At 44.8% G+C, this 18,458-nt stretch overlaps 1 protein-coding gene across 2 annotated transcripts; it reads right to left on the reverse strand.

Annotated features, from left to right (window-relative positions):
* Positions 1-983: 983 nt before the first annotated feature.
* On the reverse strand, positions 984-18,123 carry TICRR (TOPBP1 interacting checkpoint and replication regulator). Of its 2 annotated transcripts, none has more exons than XM_064388656.1 (22): positions 17,444-18,123; positions 16,650-16,935; positions 15,853-16,094; positions 15,357-15,600; positions 14,712-14,847; positions 13,929-14,071; positions 13,033-13,245; positions 12,229-12,377; positions 11,407-11,501; positions 10,955-11,048; positions 10,708-10,787; positions 10,146-10,382; positions 9,632-9,728; positions 9,342-9,414; positions 8,503-8,643; positions 7,914-8,004; positions 7,340-7,401; positions 6,408-6,563; positions 5,520-5,677; positions 3,079-5,311; positions 1,760-1,864; positions 984-1,417 (listed from the first exon to the last, which is right to left on the reverse strand). In XM_064388656.1, exons 1-22 carry the CDS (start codon positions 18,080-18,082, stop codon positions 1,299-1,301), a joined length of 5,793 nt encoding a protein of 1,930 aa, XP_064244726.1. In that variant the 5' UTR covers positions 18,083-18,123; the 3' UTR covers positions 984-1,298. The 2 variants fall into 2 exon arrangements, with proteins under 2 accessions (XP_064244726.1, XP_064244727.1); XM_064388657.1 differs by lacking the exon at positions 17,444-18,123 and adding an exon at positions 17,045-17,068.
* Between the last annotated feature and the right edge of the window lie 335 nt (positions 18,124-18,458).

Consider the following 18,458-nt stretch of genomic DNA (forward strand, 5'->3'; position numbering starts at 1 on the left):
CAAAGACCTTCAACAGGAAAAATAACAATCCATGCTCTTTGGAAGTAAGTAGGAGATTTGGAGCTCCAAGCTTGTGTCACTCCACATCCTTGAGGCAGGTGCAGCTCTCCCAGAAGCAAAACAATCACTGTAAAGCATGGAATTCTATTCCTCTTCCCAGTAGGAAATTAACAGCTTTCCTGCAACAAAGTGTGTCCAGGAAACAAGCTCCACTCAATCCCATCTAGCCCCTCAAAGCCTTAAAGCTACCTAACAAACCTCTGGTTTCCCATGCCTTGTTTTAGGATCACCTTACACCATCTTCATAGCTCTCCACCTCCTGTGCAGTCAGTAGACACCGTGGTGTGAGTTCCCTGAGATCCTGCTATGCACAAACAGCTTACTATCCCAAGAGAAAAAAAATCAGCCCTTCCAGTATTATTCACAGTTTTAGCCCCTTGTAGCCTGTATCTCAGGCACTGAACCACAGCTCCTGCCCCCTTCATGGGGTTAGAACACAAATGTGTCACAGGCAACTAAATTGCTATTTAATCCATGACTCAGTTTGGTAAAGAGTAGTCTTGAAATTGTCATTTCCAGTTATTCCATCCAAGTTTTACTTCTCAAGGACATTTCCCCAGCCAATTCTCTCTGGCTTACTGCAAGTTTGCAGAAAAGGACAATGAAGTCACTCCATCAGCATCTGCTTATCCAGCAGTAGCCAGGAGCGGATACACCAAACCATTCATGATCTACAATGTTCCCAGTTAAATTATCTTTCCCCTTTTCTGTACTCTTGGCACTTGGCTAATTAATTAATCTGCTTGTTATTTTCCCACTAAGCTGTGGCAAACTGGAAGCAATTAACAGAGGGATCCATTTAGTATCAGGACAAGACACAGCAGGAGCACGCAGCTTGTTCTGTACCCATTCGCCCCCAGCATCCTCCTTCCTGCAGCCCACATCCCTCAAGCCAAAGACAGATTTTGGATTAAAGGACACAGTGAAAATTCAAATCAGTTTATTTTACAAGAGCTGTAGAAAAGTGGCAATTCTCCCTCTTAACCTGAGAGAACTGAACCTTCACTGCAGAACTCACTCTAAGGCTCCACTAGCAAAAAGCCCAAGCTAGGCTTTGAATGGATGGAAGACACCATAAATTTTTAGAGTGGTCCTTATTTCTACTGCCATGTGCTTGCATCCAGTGTCCTACCAACACAAGGCAGCTCCAGTTTAGCACCAAATACCAGTCTTTGTTAAAAGGTGTGTTGTACAGCTGGGATAATACAAAGTTTCCCATGCTGGCCTGGCTCCAAACTTCAGCTGAGCAGCTTTTTCCGTGAGTAAGTCCTGCTAAGGCGAGGCCTCCTGGACATCATCATGTGGAATGGAGACAGCTCCTGGTTGGCAGTAATTTGGACAGCATCAGATTCCTCTTCTGCAAAAAGAGAAAAAATATATGAAAGCCACAGTTTACCAGAATTTACTGGTGATTCCAAGAAGCTAAATACCAGGTGGAGACAACAAGAACTGGGAGTTGCACTTCCATGTAGCTACTCTCTACATTCTTCAGCTACTCTCTTCTCCTTCCTAACTTCCCAGCTCATGCCAAGTTTCTTGTAAGCATGTGAGATCGAGACACTGAACAGAGCAGTGGCAGACACAGGTTTTCTGCCCAAAGCCCAGCCCCCAGCACAGCATGGCTTTGTTCTCATTAGCTGGAGGCAAGCAGAGAGCACAGGCAGTTGCTCGAGCCCAGCCTTCCCTCTCCTGTGCTTACCCTGAACGCGCCTCCTCCGGGCTGGCGGTGGGGACAGCAGTGGAGACTGGGTCAGGGCTCGAAGGCTGCTGGCAGAAAGTCCACTCTTCAGGGGTGGAGTGGAGCCTGGAGAAGCACAGTGAGATGCTGCAGCAAAACTACTCAATAACTCAAATGTTAAGTCTCACACACAGCCTTTATGCTACCACAAAACTGACATCAGTGCAAGTGATACTTTGAGCGTATCTGAAATAAGCTCCAGGTTGTCACAGTGGTGTTTTAGCATTTGAGAAAGGTAAATGGCAGTCTGGAATCAGCTCTTAGCACATTCAATTTTCTTAGCTGGTTTAGCAGAAAATCACTTTACTTGTCTTAACTACAGGTAATCCACGTCTCCCAGAAAAAAACTGTTACAACCACAGTGATATAGAAATACAAACACAAGGTCTGTAGGTACAGAAAGTGTCTTACAGGACCATCTTAAGTCTATTATTTCATGTCCTGAATAAGGATTAATGTTGCTTCAAAGTCTGGCCTTTTTTCTGTGATAATGTTGAGTAAGACACTGCCTCTGTATACAAACCTTTCCTTGCAAGAGAAAACACACCAAAGCTTAGTACAATGACTACAGACAACACCTGCCACAGTCCCCTGTAATTTCTACAACAATACTGGATTAAGTATTTGAAATTCCTAAGGCCTCGTTTACAGAGCTGAACAGCCTGTTTCACCAAGGTCAGCTGAATCGTCTGTACCCACAGCAATAGCAGAGAGGCAGCTTAAACCTACACACCTCCTGATACATTATTGCTAGCAAGGGAGTAATTTCTAGTAGCACTTTCAAGGTGCCCACCACCATGGGCAGAGACAACTGGAGCAGCAACAAACACCAGCATCCACAGGACTAACCCCACCAAGACTCCAGTCTGAAGCACTGAAACATCCAAGCTTTATACTTAAAATTGGTGGTTTGTATTGGCTTCAGAGCTGAATGCTGGGCAGAAACAGGCAGTGGCATCAACACAAACCTGAACAAATCACCAGCTGGATGCAACAGGGATCCTCTCTCCTCAAGTTCTCAAACTTTCCTTTTAGCTCCTCCAGCTTTCTGCTCTTTCATATTTCTCTGATCTCTCTTCCATCATTAATACTCCTCATATACTCCTTCCAGTCTGCCTCTCCACATAATTACCTTCCATGTCATCTACAAGTCACTCCCCTTTCACCTCACTCTCCCTCAGATAATTACATGGGAAACAACTGTGTTCTTGTTTCAGTCTAACCCCCATTTTTAACCACATCTAAATTTCAGTGGAGTGTCTTTCATGCCATTTAATTACCTGACAAAAGGAAGACATCATCATCCCCTAGACAACTGTGCTGCTCCAGTGTTTTGAGGGCACACGCTCCTGGTTTCTCAGGAAGTACAGAGTCTGTCCTTGATTTACTTCTGTTGCCCTCATCTGTGGAAAAGCCAGTGAGATCCAAGCTGCCCCTATCAGGACATGATCTCTTGGCACTGTGGTTCTCCTTTTCTGGTGATAGGTAAGTAAAGACCCGCTTCCGAGATTTCAAGCCAAAAGTTCCCATGGCAGAGTCCTCATCAGCCCTCGGTTCAGAGTCACTGGGAGATGCCTGATCCTGGAGCCTGCAAATCCCTTCCAGTTCAAACTCCCCAAGAGTATTTGTCACTTTGCTGCTGCAGTGTTCTGAGATCCTCATGGCTCTCTCTCTGCCTGCTGACGCCCGTGTCCGATCATCGGCGCTCCTCTCGCCCTGACCACAGCTCACACTAGCAGTGCTGCCTGCTGCTCTCTTCCTCCGAGGCCAGTCATTGATGGCATCAGGAGTGGCCTTCCCCTTCTGCTTTGGAGAAGGTGTCTGGAGAACTCCTGCTTCCAATGTGAATGGGGAGGTGACAGTAGAGGCACAGCTTGTTGGGGTGTATGACTGGCATATGTAGGTTTGTCCTGCACCTTTCCCAGGTGTACTATGGAAAGAACGGCAGCAGGATGGGGAAACACAGGCAGCTGCTAGTTTTCCTGGGTGCTTGCTGCACCAGGTCATAGCAAAATCACTGAAAGGACTTTCTCCTCCCCTGGGTTTGCCGGCACTTGCTTCAGGTTGAACTTCCAAGGACGAGCAAGAGCCAATTTTCTTAATGCGAAGCTTGGGCAGGCCTGAAGCTTGCATTTCAATTTCCACCTCGTAGGTCGGTGGGCTGGCAGAAGGAAGTCTGCCACGACTTTCAGGACTGGAGAACTTGGCTGCAAGCTGAGGCTCTCCCATGCGAGCCGCAGCCTCCCGCTGCCTCCTGTCTGGAGTGCAGCGTAAGGAATAGGCAGGAGGAGACTTCTGCACAGGAGGGGAAGTATTCAGGGCAGACCTGGAGCGTCTCTTGAGGCTTGGAGCCTTCACTCCCATATATTCTTCCCCCAGCACAGTTCTTGCTTCCAAGTCATCACTAACTGTTTGCAAATTGCTTAGGAAGGACTCACAGGTGTTTGCACTGCAGTTCTCCCCCTTAACTGATGGCTCACAGTCTCTCTCAGCATTCTGTGCATGTTCCTGCCCTCCAGCAAAAGGCTTTGGAGACAAATGGTTTTCCAAGTCCTCCCTTGAAGGAGACTTTTGAGACACTCTATCCATCTGTTTATTTTTCTCCAATACAGAAGTATTTTCAGTAACCTGGGACTGATGAAGCTGAAGGCTTTCCACAGAACAGCTACCACCACTATCATGACAACTGTCCTCATTTTCTGTAAGTGCTGCACATGCGAGGCTCTCTCCTCTAGAACCTGATTCACGTTTGGCCTGCTCGGATGTGTGAAGCAGGGACCTCAGCGAGGTGCCAGTAATACCTGGAGTCTTTTGAGAAGATGGTTTAGATGCATCAGGTTCCCTGTCAGACTCCATGTGGGAAACAGAGCAGCTTGTCACAGTGTTTGTGGAACTTTCACAGAGTGGAGAACTGCAGAGAGGCTCTGGCCTCACAGCAAGTTGAGGTATTTCTGTACTCACTGGGCTGGTACATAACTTTGAACCTGGATCTTCAAGTTTCCTAGGTGTCCTTTTAGGTGCTTCAGATAACTGATCTGCCTGCACCTGAATTTCCTTTGTGAGGATTTGCCTCCGAGCACTAACTGGCGATGCTGATTTTGAGAGGTATCTCAAGGAACGTCTTGGAGTCTGAAGTTCTGTACACCTTTCTTGGGTGGCAGAGGGGGGATTTGAATCTGTTGGAGGTAACACAGAGGCTGTGAACCCTTCACGTTTTGGTGTTTGCCAAGGAGGGGAAATTGTCAGAGCTGCACACCAGTCCTCAGCAGTTACTTGCAGTGAGGGAACCCTCTTGCTGCCAGTCAGCGCAGATGGAGACTTGACCCTTTGTGCAGGAGGAGAAAAGCACTTTCCCAAACATTTAGCTACAGTCTGCTTAGCTGCTGGACTTTTACCAGGTGTCTTCTCCAGCTTCTGTGGCGTCCTGTGGACAGTGCGAGGCGATCTCCTTGGGAGCTTACTGGCAGAATTCAGTGGCTTCTGGGCACATTTACGAGGTGTTTTTCTAGGAGTCTGAAGGGGAAAAATAATATATTAAAGAATCATGCTTGTTCTACTCCAGGAATATTATTTATCCATCTTCATATTTACTTCCCCAAGACTTGAAACACAAAAAACCCATTGGATGAGACTGAATGAACACTAAATTTAAGATGCTGATGAATGGAGGATAACACAGGGATGGGAAGAAACAGAAAGGGAGGTAGATAACTGTTTCTACCTTACATGAGGTGAGCTCTTCTAAGTGTAAGGAATCTTTTCTCGTTCTCCTCCTTCCAGGTGACTGCTTCCCTGCAGGACTACACATGTCAATGACTGCACCAAAGAAAAACCTCTTGGGACTCTGGATGGGGGGTGTCTCTGAATGCTGGTTAAGGCCTATAAAATGGAACAGTACAATTTAACTAACACAAAGTAACGTGCCACAATTGTCTGAGTCACGTCAGATGTGTAGAAAAGTAGTGTAAAAAGCTCATATCCCTGGCATATTCTTCTCTAAACAAGAGTTAAAAGCTTCACCAGAATTATTGTTATTTCCCATTATGCAATTAATACCCATCTTTAGAAAGAGTGCTCCAATGGTAAAAAAAGGTATAAAATACCTCGGCCTCTTATTCTATTTATAGCTTGTAGCTTTAGATAGTTCTGGTTCATGACTAAGGATTCTAATAAGTAGAATATAAAGAACTAAGTGTCACCATTTTTAGCTGATAATCCTACTGAGAAAGCCTGCAAAGAAGATCCCATCAGTCATTGCTTTATGCTGCCACAGAGTAAGCTATAGGATTTCTGTCCCATATTTTACAAGGATTTCACTGCTTTTAAGGAATGCAGACTGACAATCAGTGGTATTCTGTTAGATGGGCCTGACTGGTTTGTTAAGTTGGCAGTGAATTCATCACAGAAATAGCTGCCTTGCTATCCTCAAAATTCAGATTACCAATTAAAAAATAATTACTGAGGATGAATTTCTGTCTATGGAAGATATTACATGACAGCTCTTAGCTTCTTACAGTCTCTTCTAGAGCCAAATCAAATCAAACTCAGAGCTATCCATGCCAGCTTTTCAGATCAGCAGTATCAAGTCTGCTCAAATCCCACTCAGTACCTTCTACATCCGGCAGTTTACAGCTCTCCTTTTCTTGTCCCTGGTGGAGGTGCTGAGAATTTTTTGAGCTGGGCTGTGTAGTGGAATAGAAAACACCAGAGCAGGTCCTATTCAAAGACAGCTGTTTGATGCGTGGGCTTCTTCTCAAACCTGCTTCTGAAAAGGCAAGGACATTGGAGATTGAGCCTTCTTTCCCCCTCAGCAATGGCACATCATCAGGAACAGTTCACAACTGCAAGGAACATACTCTCAGAAGAAACTTTTCTACAGTCTGTCTCACCCAGGAAAGCAAGCAGATGAAGCAAAGGTTTTGATATCTTGAGGATTTTGAAATATTTATGCATACAAATCTCCTAAAGTCTCATGCCCCTCCTCTAACTCATGATTAGTCTCATTCTTGTTTAGCAATTATATGGAAAGGAATGCTAGAGAAACCATGTTCAATACAAGTTACATCCAAGTTAAAAGACGGGTTAATGCTCTTGTCTCTTTTTGCTAGCAATTTCATTTTCCTGCTTACCCAGACATGCTGGTTTTTTCTTCCCTTCTGGGGAAAAAGACCAGCAGTAGCCAACATAAGAGACACTCCCCAGAGCCAGGTGGCTGTTACAGCAGAAATCAGAGCAGGGTCACAGCACAACATGGTGAAGTTACATTAAAAATAAGCATGTGCTGGTTTGACAGTAATTATAGCAGCTCAGCATCTTGTTCACCCTTCAAGTCCTTCACGTTTTTTCATTTAAAACACTTACCTCTCTTTCTTAACTTAAACTGTACAGAGCTGTTAAAGCAGTGAACAGCAAGTGGTTCTGTCAGAACACAATAGTACCACACTTTGGGACTGGCTTCTAATGAATTAGCCAAATCAAAGCACACTCATCTTACAAACTACGAGACAGCCAAAACACCTTTAATGAAAGATCAGTGCTTACCATATATGGCCTTCTCTGGAGATTCTTCTACAACACCAGTGTCACAACCTGGATCAGAAGACCTAGAGAAACAACAGACATTTTGGGCTTAGCATACTGAGCACATTTACAAGAACAGAACTTGCCACAGAGACTGAAAAGCAGTGCTCTTTTCTACACCAAAATATTGCTTTGTGGGCTACTCTAAGTGAGCAACTAGTAAGCACTTTGCCTCCTACTGACACGTAATTAAGTTGGGTTGCTCCCTAGATGTACAGGTAACAGTCCTACATGAAAGAAAATGCTACAGTTCAGCCTGGAGCCCACAAAATACAGCAGGAGCCTTTTCTCCATAAGCCCTTGAATCAGTAACAACCTAAACAGACATTAGCTGCAGGAATTAAAGCCATGATGAAGCAAGCAGTATTTCCCCTCACTTAAGCAATGGCATTTAACCTCCACTGGTTCTTTTACTGCCTTAAGGGAAGATCATCTTTGACTGCAACGATAGCTGGTAATTCTGCTCATAGCCACTAATTAGGCATCCAATAATTAGGCAGCTAATAGTTACTGAAGAAATTCAGAAAGAACTCACCGGCCTTTGATCTGCTTGTGTAGGAGTCTCCTGGACACCTGCTTGTGTAGTGGTGTTTCTGCAACCCTCTTGGTCAATAACTTGCGATGATCTACAAACCATGCAAGAGCTGTAACATCACACCATCATAAAGCACTTGGAACAAATAAATAAATACAGTTTTGTACAGGCTTCAGCTGAAGAATGACAATAGTCATTCTTAAGTCAATATAGAACCACTGTGCTGTCTCCCAGCACTCACAAGCTATCATTATTTCAGTCCAGTGTCTACACCTCCCTCCCACTCCCTCAATATTGTACCATGCCAGACATAGTTAACCTGCTGAGATAACTTTCATTATTCATCTTTATTTCACAGATCCTTTTTTTAACCAAGCATTTTTAAACTTTCTTTACAAGATGTAAAGAGTTCAGTATAAACAGGCTTCAGTTTCAGTATCATCATTATTCACCCTCCAAACACCACAGCAATGACCTCCTTTTATCCTTCATTAAAAATGGATCATAATTGTTTCATAGAATTGAGAATGCAAAAGTAGGAATTTTAGCAAAAGTTCTTCCAATCCTACATGTGCAAGTCATAGCCTACCTTTGTTGCCCTCACTGGTGCATTTGTATTTTAGGCCTTCCACTGCAGATACTGACTGGCTTCTAAGCATCTTTTTCAGCGACCTTTTTGATGGTGAAAGTATCTCTTCATTGAAGAGATTCCTCCTTACTTTTGTAACCTCTGTGAGACAAGAAAAGCAATAAAATATCAGATTACAAGGAAAAGAGAAGAAAAAAAGAAAGGAAAAAAATACAAAGGTAATTTTGTCAGGTGATTAGGGAGAGAACAATATACCAGCATGGAAAGATAACTTTTTAGAGGCTAAAAAGCTTTGAAAAGTTGTTTTTCCTGCTACTGGAACATGTTTAGACATGTAGCAGGAACTCCTCTAAATCCATTCCAGCCTTCTCTTCTGAATTTGTTATTATTTGCATTATTCCAGCAATAAGCTACAAGCAGATTCCACAGCAGAAAAAGCAGTCAGTGTCCCATGTGGAACATTAGGTGCACTACAAAATCTCAACCAAAGCACATCCTGGTTCAGAGAACACGTGAGATTTATTTTTATGAAGTATTTGTGGGGACATCCTATTTTCAGATATAATTCAATCTTGTCCCCATTCTCTTTTCAGGATAGAGAAGTTGGAAATAATTTCAAGAGTCAAGGTTTTCTTTTGAGGACACGAAATTTAAGTTTTCTGTGTATGAGTACACAGAATACCACATATTTCTTTCCCCTCAAAGTTTTTGCACAACTCAGCAAAACTTCCTTCACATTTCCAGCATGTCTCAGCATAATTTCACCATGGCTCAGTAAAATTTACAGGGACATGTGCTGAAGATGCACCTTTCCATGAACAAGCCAGAAGTCAATATACCTTGCACTGTCTCTTTCTGCAACAAAGGCATCTGCTGGGACTTCTCAGTGGCAAGGTAAGAATGCGAGTTCTCCTGAAACAAATGAGAAATCAGCCTCAGCAGCAGTGCAATGTTATGTTCAATATGAACATTAACTACGAGCTCTGAACCACACTTTATTTCAATTTTTCCTTCAAAACAATTTGATCTCTGTACAGCTGATACAGGGCACACTTACTAAGGGAATACAGAGCAAGAGTTTTTGCAGTCAAGCATCACAACTCAGACAATCCTTCTGGAAGAATTTTACCTTTTTGATGGGGTTCTTGGCTACCCTGGGAATCTCAATTTGACGCAAGTTCTGTGGTGCTTCTGTCATGCTCCTGTGTCTGGCTAACACATTATTCCTTCAGAAAACACACAAAAATTAAGTAAAAATAAGATTAAAAGCACAGTTATCAACCTACTGATAATTAAACTTAGGTGTGACTCGAGAGATAGAAGTGTTTACCTAAATTCAAATTACAAACTACGTTGATACCTCACTTACTACAACACTGGGATACGATTTGCAATATAAAAAGCTATTCCTAAGGTTGGTATTGAAATTCATTCACAATTTGCTAATATGAACACAGAACTCCCAACACAGAGATCTCCCGTAAGTCACTTTAACAATATAGGTCAGCTACTGCACAGCACAGCATGCTTTTCCTCTCATGGAAGATGCTCCTGAAATCTACTTCTGCATAAGATACAAATACAGAATCGAGACTGTATTTCTTATAGTCAACAAAAAGCTGCCTCCTCTTTGGAATTACTACCTTCTCTTTTTGGCAGATCTGGTGCGCAGCTCCTCCAGCTGATCGCTCTCAGTGCAAACAGCGCTGGGAGTTAAGATAGAGGATAAAGAGGGAGGAAGGCCTGGAGATTTGCTATCCAGAGTCATGGAGTCATCACTGAAGAAGTCTGAAGGCAGAACAGATGCCAGCTTCGGAGGAATTTGTGTACCCAGGCCATAATAAATATCTCCAAGGGTCTTCGGTATAGAATTCATATACCTGGAGCACCAGAGAGAACACACATGAAATACACCCCTCCTCAAAACTTTGGTATTTCAAACCTAAGATGTGAACTAAACCCTTGTTCTTACTTGTCCACTTAAAAACAACAAACTGAATATCAAGTGTTTTTTTAATTAGTGTACTTGCTTATCAACTACTTTTTCATTAACCAAAATATAAGCATAATAAAGAGAGCACATCTAAATTTCTGAGAATTACAAAGATGCAGTAAATCAAAGCTGTTGACTGCTCCCTACTCACTGACAACATCTGACCCAAACCATAGTCCCCAGCAATACATAAGTCATGCCAAATAACTTACACTTCTAATATTTCCTCTAGAAACTTTGTAAGATAGGCTGGGTCTTCAGTCAGACATAAGATGCGCAGCATATCTGTCACCTGGAAGAGAAGGTCAGGAGGCAAAATGGATTAAGGTGTGACAGCTGCAGCACCAGATATTTGAGTAAGGAATATAAAGTTATAGTGTAAAACCAAATGAAAAGCAGGTTCCAGGTCCACCTTTCTAGTGCCATGCAGAAACACAACCTGGCTGATACTTTACTTGCCTCTTCTAAGAGCTGCTCCATTTCCTCAGCGTTGCTTTGCAGCGAAGGGCACTGAAGGCACAACTCGAGGCGCAAAAACACCTGAAGTCGGCACCTAAGAAAACAAGCAATTATCCACCACCTCTTTTTCTACTGGAAACAGCAGATTTACTGCAAAAGGTGTGCTCAAAAAAGCAATGGGAAGGGAAGTGGTTCCTTTGACAGCAGTATTTAGTTAGCATTTCATTTGGGTGGCAAGGGAGATACCTCACTCCAGATATTGGCTGCAGTGCTTATCACACAGCACGGGTAGATTTGCATTTAATGAAATGGTTTTACTGCAACTAGAGATTACCCTTGAAGTATTCGTCCCAGGTAAATACTTTTCCAGTTGTACAAAAAAAGCCACCATTAAAAACTGCTAACCAACTCCACAGTATCTCAGAAGCTGAGGTAAATACAGGGTCTCATACTCTCTGACTTTGGTCTCCTTCTGTGAGCCATGCTGTTGTCTGAGCATTTTGCTGGTCTTCAGGAGATGGTTTCTGACTCTTCCCACACAGGCCACCTGCAGACACATGACAGCAAGAAGTTCAAAACTGTTCCTTACCTGCAGGGCAGGTTCCTCCCTTGTCCCCCAGTTACCACGCCAACCTATTATTTTAGAAGTACAGTTTTTTCCTTTTATTTCAAGGAAATTAATTACTTTTTTCCTTTCAGTAGCACAGTTATGACATAAAAGAATTTAGAAATCACAGAGGTCTCTTGCTCACAGCTTCAGGCCTTCTTCATTCTGGATCCACTTTGGATTTCTCTCTCACAGTGTTTTTATTAAATTAATCACAGGTTTACCAGTTTTGGTTTAAGATTATTGTAAGCCTATAAATAGTGCTAAAGATTGTAAGAAATACCTTGAACAATTTCTCTTCCCTGACAAACCAGGCCGAGATTTGTCATGTAATGCCAAAACAAAAGGCGCACCTTCTTTAAAATACAGTTTGCAAGAATATATTTATTAAATACTGTCTTTGAAAACAGAATTTGTAAGGGGGTCAATGTAAAGAAAAGACGTCTTGCAACACTTAGCAAAGTTGTAAACTGATAACTGAACTAGATTTTCCTACATTTTTTACAATCCAGTTTTTCACTATTGTGCCCTCACAGACAGAAGAAGTGACCATGGTGCAACTCCACATAAAACCTCAGGGAACACGAAGGAAAGGTAGTCCAAAATAATAAAAATTCTAACTTGCAGATTCCAAAAATTCTAACCCTGCCCACATGCTCACACCTACCTCTTTCTCTTTGGCATCCTGTATTTTCAAGAACCTTTTAATGGCCATGATCATATTCTGGGCACACACAGATGAAGGAATTCCCTCAGCAACAGCCTTCTGGTAGCTTGAAGTCAGGTGGGACTGCAGCTCCTCCTCTGTTTGGAAGTCTGCAAGGAAATGCTCTCCATTAACTAAATGCATGTTCACCACACATCCCTGATAAAATACTCACCCCCAGCTGAAGCAGAGAACAGAGGAGGTATTAATAAATATTTCCTCCAGCAATGATGCATCCAGACCACAGCACACTAACAGAGGCTGTCCCAGGTCCAGGCCCATGACATATTATAAGCTAAATCAGTCCTATAATCAACAAAGTTTGCTTAAGATCAGCAAACTTTCAGGCTACTGAAGCAGTCAAGAAATACCCTTTATTTCTGCCTAATTAATAAATAGGATTACATTTCCAGTTATACCTTGATGAGTGCTTCCCTCTATTTCTTTTGGTTAAAAAAATTTAAAAGGGAAATCCCTATTGCTTTTTTCAGATGGATATAAGGCAAGAAACTAACCCCAGAAGCAGCTGTAACATTAGGTTGTAAAGAATCAGAAACTAAATGGCAGAAGTGTGGGAAAAATGTCTACTTTCTGCCATGCTGAAGATACAGAAACTCAAATACTGATTTGCTCCTAGATACTGAATACTCCATTATTATCCTTTGCTCTCCCTTCCATAAAAATCCTCTATGATTGCTATATCAGGATATCAAGAGTTCTTATGGAATGTATGAAGACAAAAAGATAACAGGACTTAACACACACCAATTGATATTTTAAGTGCTTTTGCCTTTCCTTCCACCTTTTCATCCAATCTTTTTGCTGAAAGCTTCTGTGGAACCTTCTCATTCACTGCAGGTGGCACAGCATCAGGTTGAAACTTCTGAGCTTTTACATTCAGTCTTGCTGCATTGAGCATCTGCAGGGATCTGGGCATGGTCTTCATCTTCTGCCTGACTGGAGTTCGGGGAACCCCACCTGCAATGCCACAAGAGAGAGTTCTACCATCAGGCACACTGGGGCAAGGAAGAAAACAACACTAAATTCCATATTGCTGTGACCTTAGTAACCTCCTAGAGGAAAACATGGCCCAAAAAGTTGGTATTTCTTCATGAAATCAACATATAGGCAGGGTAATAGGCAGCTACTGCTCCAAATAAAAAGTCAGGTGCATATTGCTCTGCATAAGAACTTACACAGGTTTAATCAGAAGTTATATATAGGCAGCAATCTTATGTCACAGAAATAGAAACAGCTGACAGCAGGACTTGCAGATACATGAGGCTAAGGTAAAGTCAACTGTAGTTAGTGTAGAGAAATGCAATGCTTAAACTCTTCTAGAAGAGAAGTGGTTTATTTTGCTAATTAGAACCAAATTGAGAAGTTGCAATATTTACTAGTAGTTGGAGCAGTCCCTGCTTCAATAGCTAAACTGCAGAGCTCTGCACACTGCTTTTAACAGCTTTGTCACTCACTGCACAGCCCTGAATCACAATAATTTGGGTTCTACTACAGGATTAACCTAACACTAATAAGGAAATGAGACTGTCCCTAATAAAAAAATATCTAAAGCATGGTACTACTTAAAGAGTACAAATCTCTGGAATTCATACATCATCTTTTACTGACAAGATGCACAAATAACCCCAAACTATACATACGTCTTTTTTTATTATTTCCTGCTCCAGCTGCAGCAGAGGTTTCACTGAATTTTCTCTGGTACAGCTCAGACAGACTTTCTGAGAGCTCCACATCAGATTGGTCTGCACCATCCTTCCTGTTAGCACAAGGAACCTGCAGGAGCCTGCATGAAAGAACAATACACTTATCAAAAAAGGTGGGAGGAGGCAGCAATATAGTGCAAGCAGCACACAACAGTAACTCTTCCAGCACCTGCTCCCCAACACACTCAGTAGATGCAGAAAACCCAAACCCTCTGAAAATGCTGGAAACAAGCATTGCATTGATGTGCAATGGCTATGGCACTGACCTGTACCACAACACTAAATGAGCAGCTTTGTGCTTTCTAAACTACCCTGCATTAGGCTCTTTTGTTTCACTCAGCAAGCTCTTTGAAGAAAGCAAGCTTATTCATTCCAAATAAACACCAACTGTGAGAACACAACCACATCTTCAGTATCTTGCACAGGGATCTTACCATCCCGTGCAGCTAAAATTTGCCATTTCCCAAGTAGCTTAAGGTCATTTTAAGTGACCTTATAACTCCTGAAACTGCCAAGATTTTAATCCATGCAATCTGATACCCCAACATCCTGTTCCCAGTTTCTTTTGTCTATCTACCCCACCATGAGATAAACCACCAGTAAACTGAGTACAGAAATAAAAGCAATAGAATTCTAGAACTCTAAGCAATGCTACAGCCATACTCCCTTAACAAGAAGCAGAAATCCTTGATTATTGCTCAGAGACATTCAGAAAAATACCTGAATGACTCCATCAGATCTGAGCTTGCTCCACAAGCATTGGAGGCAGGATACCACCCTTCCAGCACTGAAGGATGCCAGCCCCCTGTATGGGCCAGCTCCCGTTGGACCCACTCTGGCACTGGAGCTTCTTCTCCTGTACAGACACACACACAGCCAAAAATGAGAAATGCTGAACTAAGTGGCAGAAGGTCCCAGCCTCCACAGAAGCTCCAAGACAGAGGTTCACAAACCTTTGATCCTGGGGAGACAATTTCATAGCCAATACATCAGAAGAAAAGATTAACACAAAACACTCGTGTAAAAGCAGCCACCTTGCTGCAGTCCCACCCAAAGGCATTACTGGCCAGGGATGGCCCAAGTGACACATTTTGGGAAGCCTCCTTCTAACAGCATGTCCTCAGGCACATGTGGCTGTGCTTTATCTGCAAGCTAAAAGAAACTAACACTTAATAATAAAACAGAAAGGTACACCCATGCAGGTTTCTTTCTGCATCACATCACAAGGCCTTAGCTACAGATGACACAATGAACAAGTCCCAGAATGAGACTCCTCAAGGACAAAATCATTAACTTTACGTTTTTTTCTACTGCACATCTGGAGATGATCAAAAGATGGCAAGTTTTGCATTTCCTGACACCTACCCAGACTGGCCAGAGAATCTTCCACTGACATGTCAATTTTACTCAACACACTATTCACAATCTCTGGCAGGTGAGTAGCAGAGTCTTGGGAAGAGTCTTCCACTACAGCTCCTTCAAGGCTGCATCCCTGAATTTCAGCAGTCTTCTCAGGACCAAGCACAGTCAGAACTGCAGCATCCCCAGAAAGAGGTGACAGAACAGCAGTGCAGGGGCACGAAGTCTTAGACAGAGACACTTCAGTAATCTGCATTTAAAAAGGAGAAAAAAAAGGGAAAAAGAGATTACATTATCTAGAAATACAGAGACCTAAGGAGCACAGATAGTTTACAAGCAGGTTATAGAGTTACATGATTTTAAAAAAATGTTCTGAATCTAGCTTCAAATGAGCAATTTGCAGTGCAGTGTCTATTACTGTCTTCACAACGTGATACTGCCACCCCTTCTGTCACAGTTCATGTCAGAGCAGGTACACTTTAAGGCAAAGAGGAAGATTTACCACATGCAGTCCTTCAGCCAGCAGACTCCTCAACAGCTGATGAAACAGAGACCTGCTCCCTTCTCCCTGCTCAGCCTGTGAGCTCTGCAGTATCCAGCTCTCTGTGAGGAAGTGGCCAGCCTGTGCCAAGCTCCAACCTGCCAAGCTTCCTTTCACAACAATGCTGACTGGGCAATGCAGCTGGCTTTGGCTCATGGCAAGAGGTTCCAGGGTCACGGCACAGCTTTCCTGCTTCTTCCCTCCTGTGCACGGATAGGATAAAGAAAAAGTCTGAAAATAACCTTTTTCCATCAAGGTGAAGAGACTTCAATGTCAAAAAGTGAGTGCCAAGATTAAACAGGGAATATACTCTACAGTGTGTTGCAGAACTGATTTCCTCCCCATGCTCTCAAGGAGTTGAGTGCATGGAAGCACCACTGAAGAAAGATCCTGCATGCTGCTTTACAGCAGATCTGTTTTCTTGGAAGGGGTTTTTAATCTGTGTTCTTATTTTAGCTAAATCAAATGATTGTATGAGAAAATGGAGTACACCTCTACAAGGTGGGACCAGCAAAGAGCTCTTCATCCAAACATCTAGGAGCATGACAAACTGAACAGGCTAAAACAGAAACATGGGCTCAGAGTCCTCATGTCAGAAGTAGGGCACAAGCAGAACTTTAAAAGAAAAACACCTAGGCTTTTAAATATGTGAAATTAGTTCTACACACGTTATCCACAAAGGAAGCTCATCAAGGACCCTGCATGAGAGATCAGTTACCACCATGCACATCTATATTTTTCTTTTTTTCTTTTATTACCAGGCATGCTGAGAAACAATGTTCCTTCTTGCTGAGGAAACACTGCTCGATACAGGGAAGGCCTGGAGAACAAACAGTTCAAAGTCCCATCCAGGGGCAGGAGCGTGGCCCAAGGCACAGCCTGTGGCTCTGGGAACCTGGAGTCTCCGAGGAAGCCAGGAGCAGCATCTGCCCTGGGGGGACTCAAACAGTGCACCAAGGTTTCAGCTGGCAGAATGGTGCCTCCCATCTGACAGATCACTTCAAACATTGTCCAGTAGCCACCATGATCCGGGCACTCGATCAGCTGAAATAAAGTAACAGAGAGGTCTCAGGTTAAGGTTGGCAGTGAGAGAGATGTCATCCAAACAAATAAAGATTGCACTTTTTCAGAAAAGCTGGCACATGAAACATACCCACAGCATCTAAACATGGTACCTTCTGAGTGTTTTTATGGACTTTATCAGCCTTCATAGGAACCTAACAAAGTAAATATGTTCTCAGTGAGTTAAAAGCTAGCAATATTTTCAAGCCGATTTTTTTTAAATCTGGTATCTACACACCTGAACTATCAGGCTGCTTATCTGCAATTCTGAACAACTCTAACACCCTTCTAATTCACAGCACAAGACACCCCATCAATAAACACTTTACAACTACTCCACTGCAGATCTCCATGTGGATGATTCCACTCCAGATTTCAGTGCCTTGCTGAAGATTGTGTGGCAGTGAGTGAACCTTGGCGTGCTTCCCTACCGCGCCAAGATTACTCACGCCAGAAGGCAGCGTGGCAGCTGTGCGGTGTAACCCGTTACCTGAGCCCAGTCGGCAGTGTCCACCCAGAACAGGCTGATTTTCTGTTCCACAAGCAGCTCCTGCACGCTCCTGGGCAGGAGTTTCTCCGCCAGCTCCTGCGCCGAGGGCGGCTCTCCAGGGGAGGGGGCGTCGTTCCCCGACACGAACTGCCGGAGCTCCCTGCGCGAGTGCGGGCAGGGCGAGAACAGGAACACGGCGTTCACGAAGCCCTCGGGCGGCCCCTCCGGCGGCTCCCGGGGGGCCGGCCCCGTCCTGCGGCTCCGGCGGGGCGGCTTGGCGGGGGACGCGATCTCCGGGCGGTCCCACTGGAAGTCGAGCAGCGTCTCCTTGAGCCCGCTGTGCGTGAGGGCGGCGCGGGGCGCGGGGCCGGGCAGCGCGGCGGGGGCCGCCAGCCGCTCCGCCAGCTCCTCCTCGAAGCGCTGCCAGGCGCGGGGCCCCGGCGGGCGGAACCCGCCGCCCCGCGAGGCGCCGCCGCGCCCGCCGAGCGAGTCGAAGAAGCGGAAGGCCCAGCGGAGGCGGGAGAGGCCGAAGCGGCAGCCCAGGAGCGCGAGGAGGCGGAGGGCGCCGCGCTGGAGCCGCTGGCGGCGCGCGGGCCCCGCGGTGTCCAGCAGGAACACGGCGCTGTGCGAGCACGACATGGCGCGGGCCCCTCACGCCGCCGCCGCCATCGCCCGCCCGGCACGGCCGCTCGCGCCCTCGCCCGGCGCGGGCCCCCATTGGCTGCCGCGGAGCGCCCGCCACGCCCCCTCCCCGCGCCTCCCTCTCCCATTGGCGGAGAACGGGGAGCGGGAGGGCGGAGCGGTGCGGCGGCGAGAGGGGTGCTCGCTGCTGATTGGCCAGCCGCGCGAAGGGCGCTGCCATACCATTGGCGCGGGGCAGTGACGGAGGGGGGCGCGGCCAGCGCGCAGACGGAGCCGATTGGGCGCCGCCACCGGTTTAAAATTTAAAGCCGTCTGGGCGCGCGTGGCGGTGACGTCACTCAGCGTGCGGTGTGACGTCACCGGGGCGGCGATG

The sequence above is a fragment of the Passer domesticus genome, chromosome 14 (genome assembly GCF_036417665.1).
Source record: "Passer domesticus isolate bPasDom1 chromosome 14, bPasDom1.hap1, whole genome shotgun sequence".
NCBI classification, from domain to species: Eukaryota; Metazoa; Chordata; class Aves; order Passeriformes; family Passeridae; genus Passer; species Passer domesticus.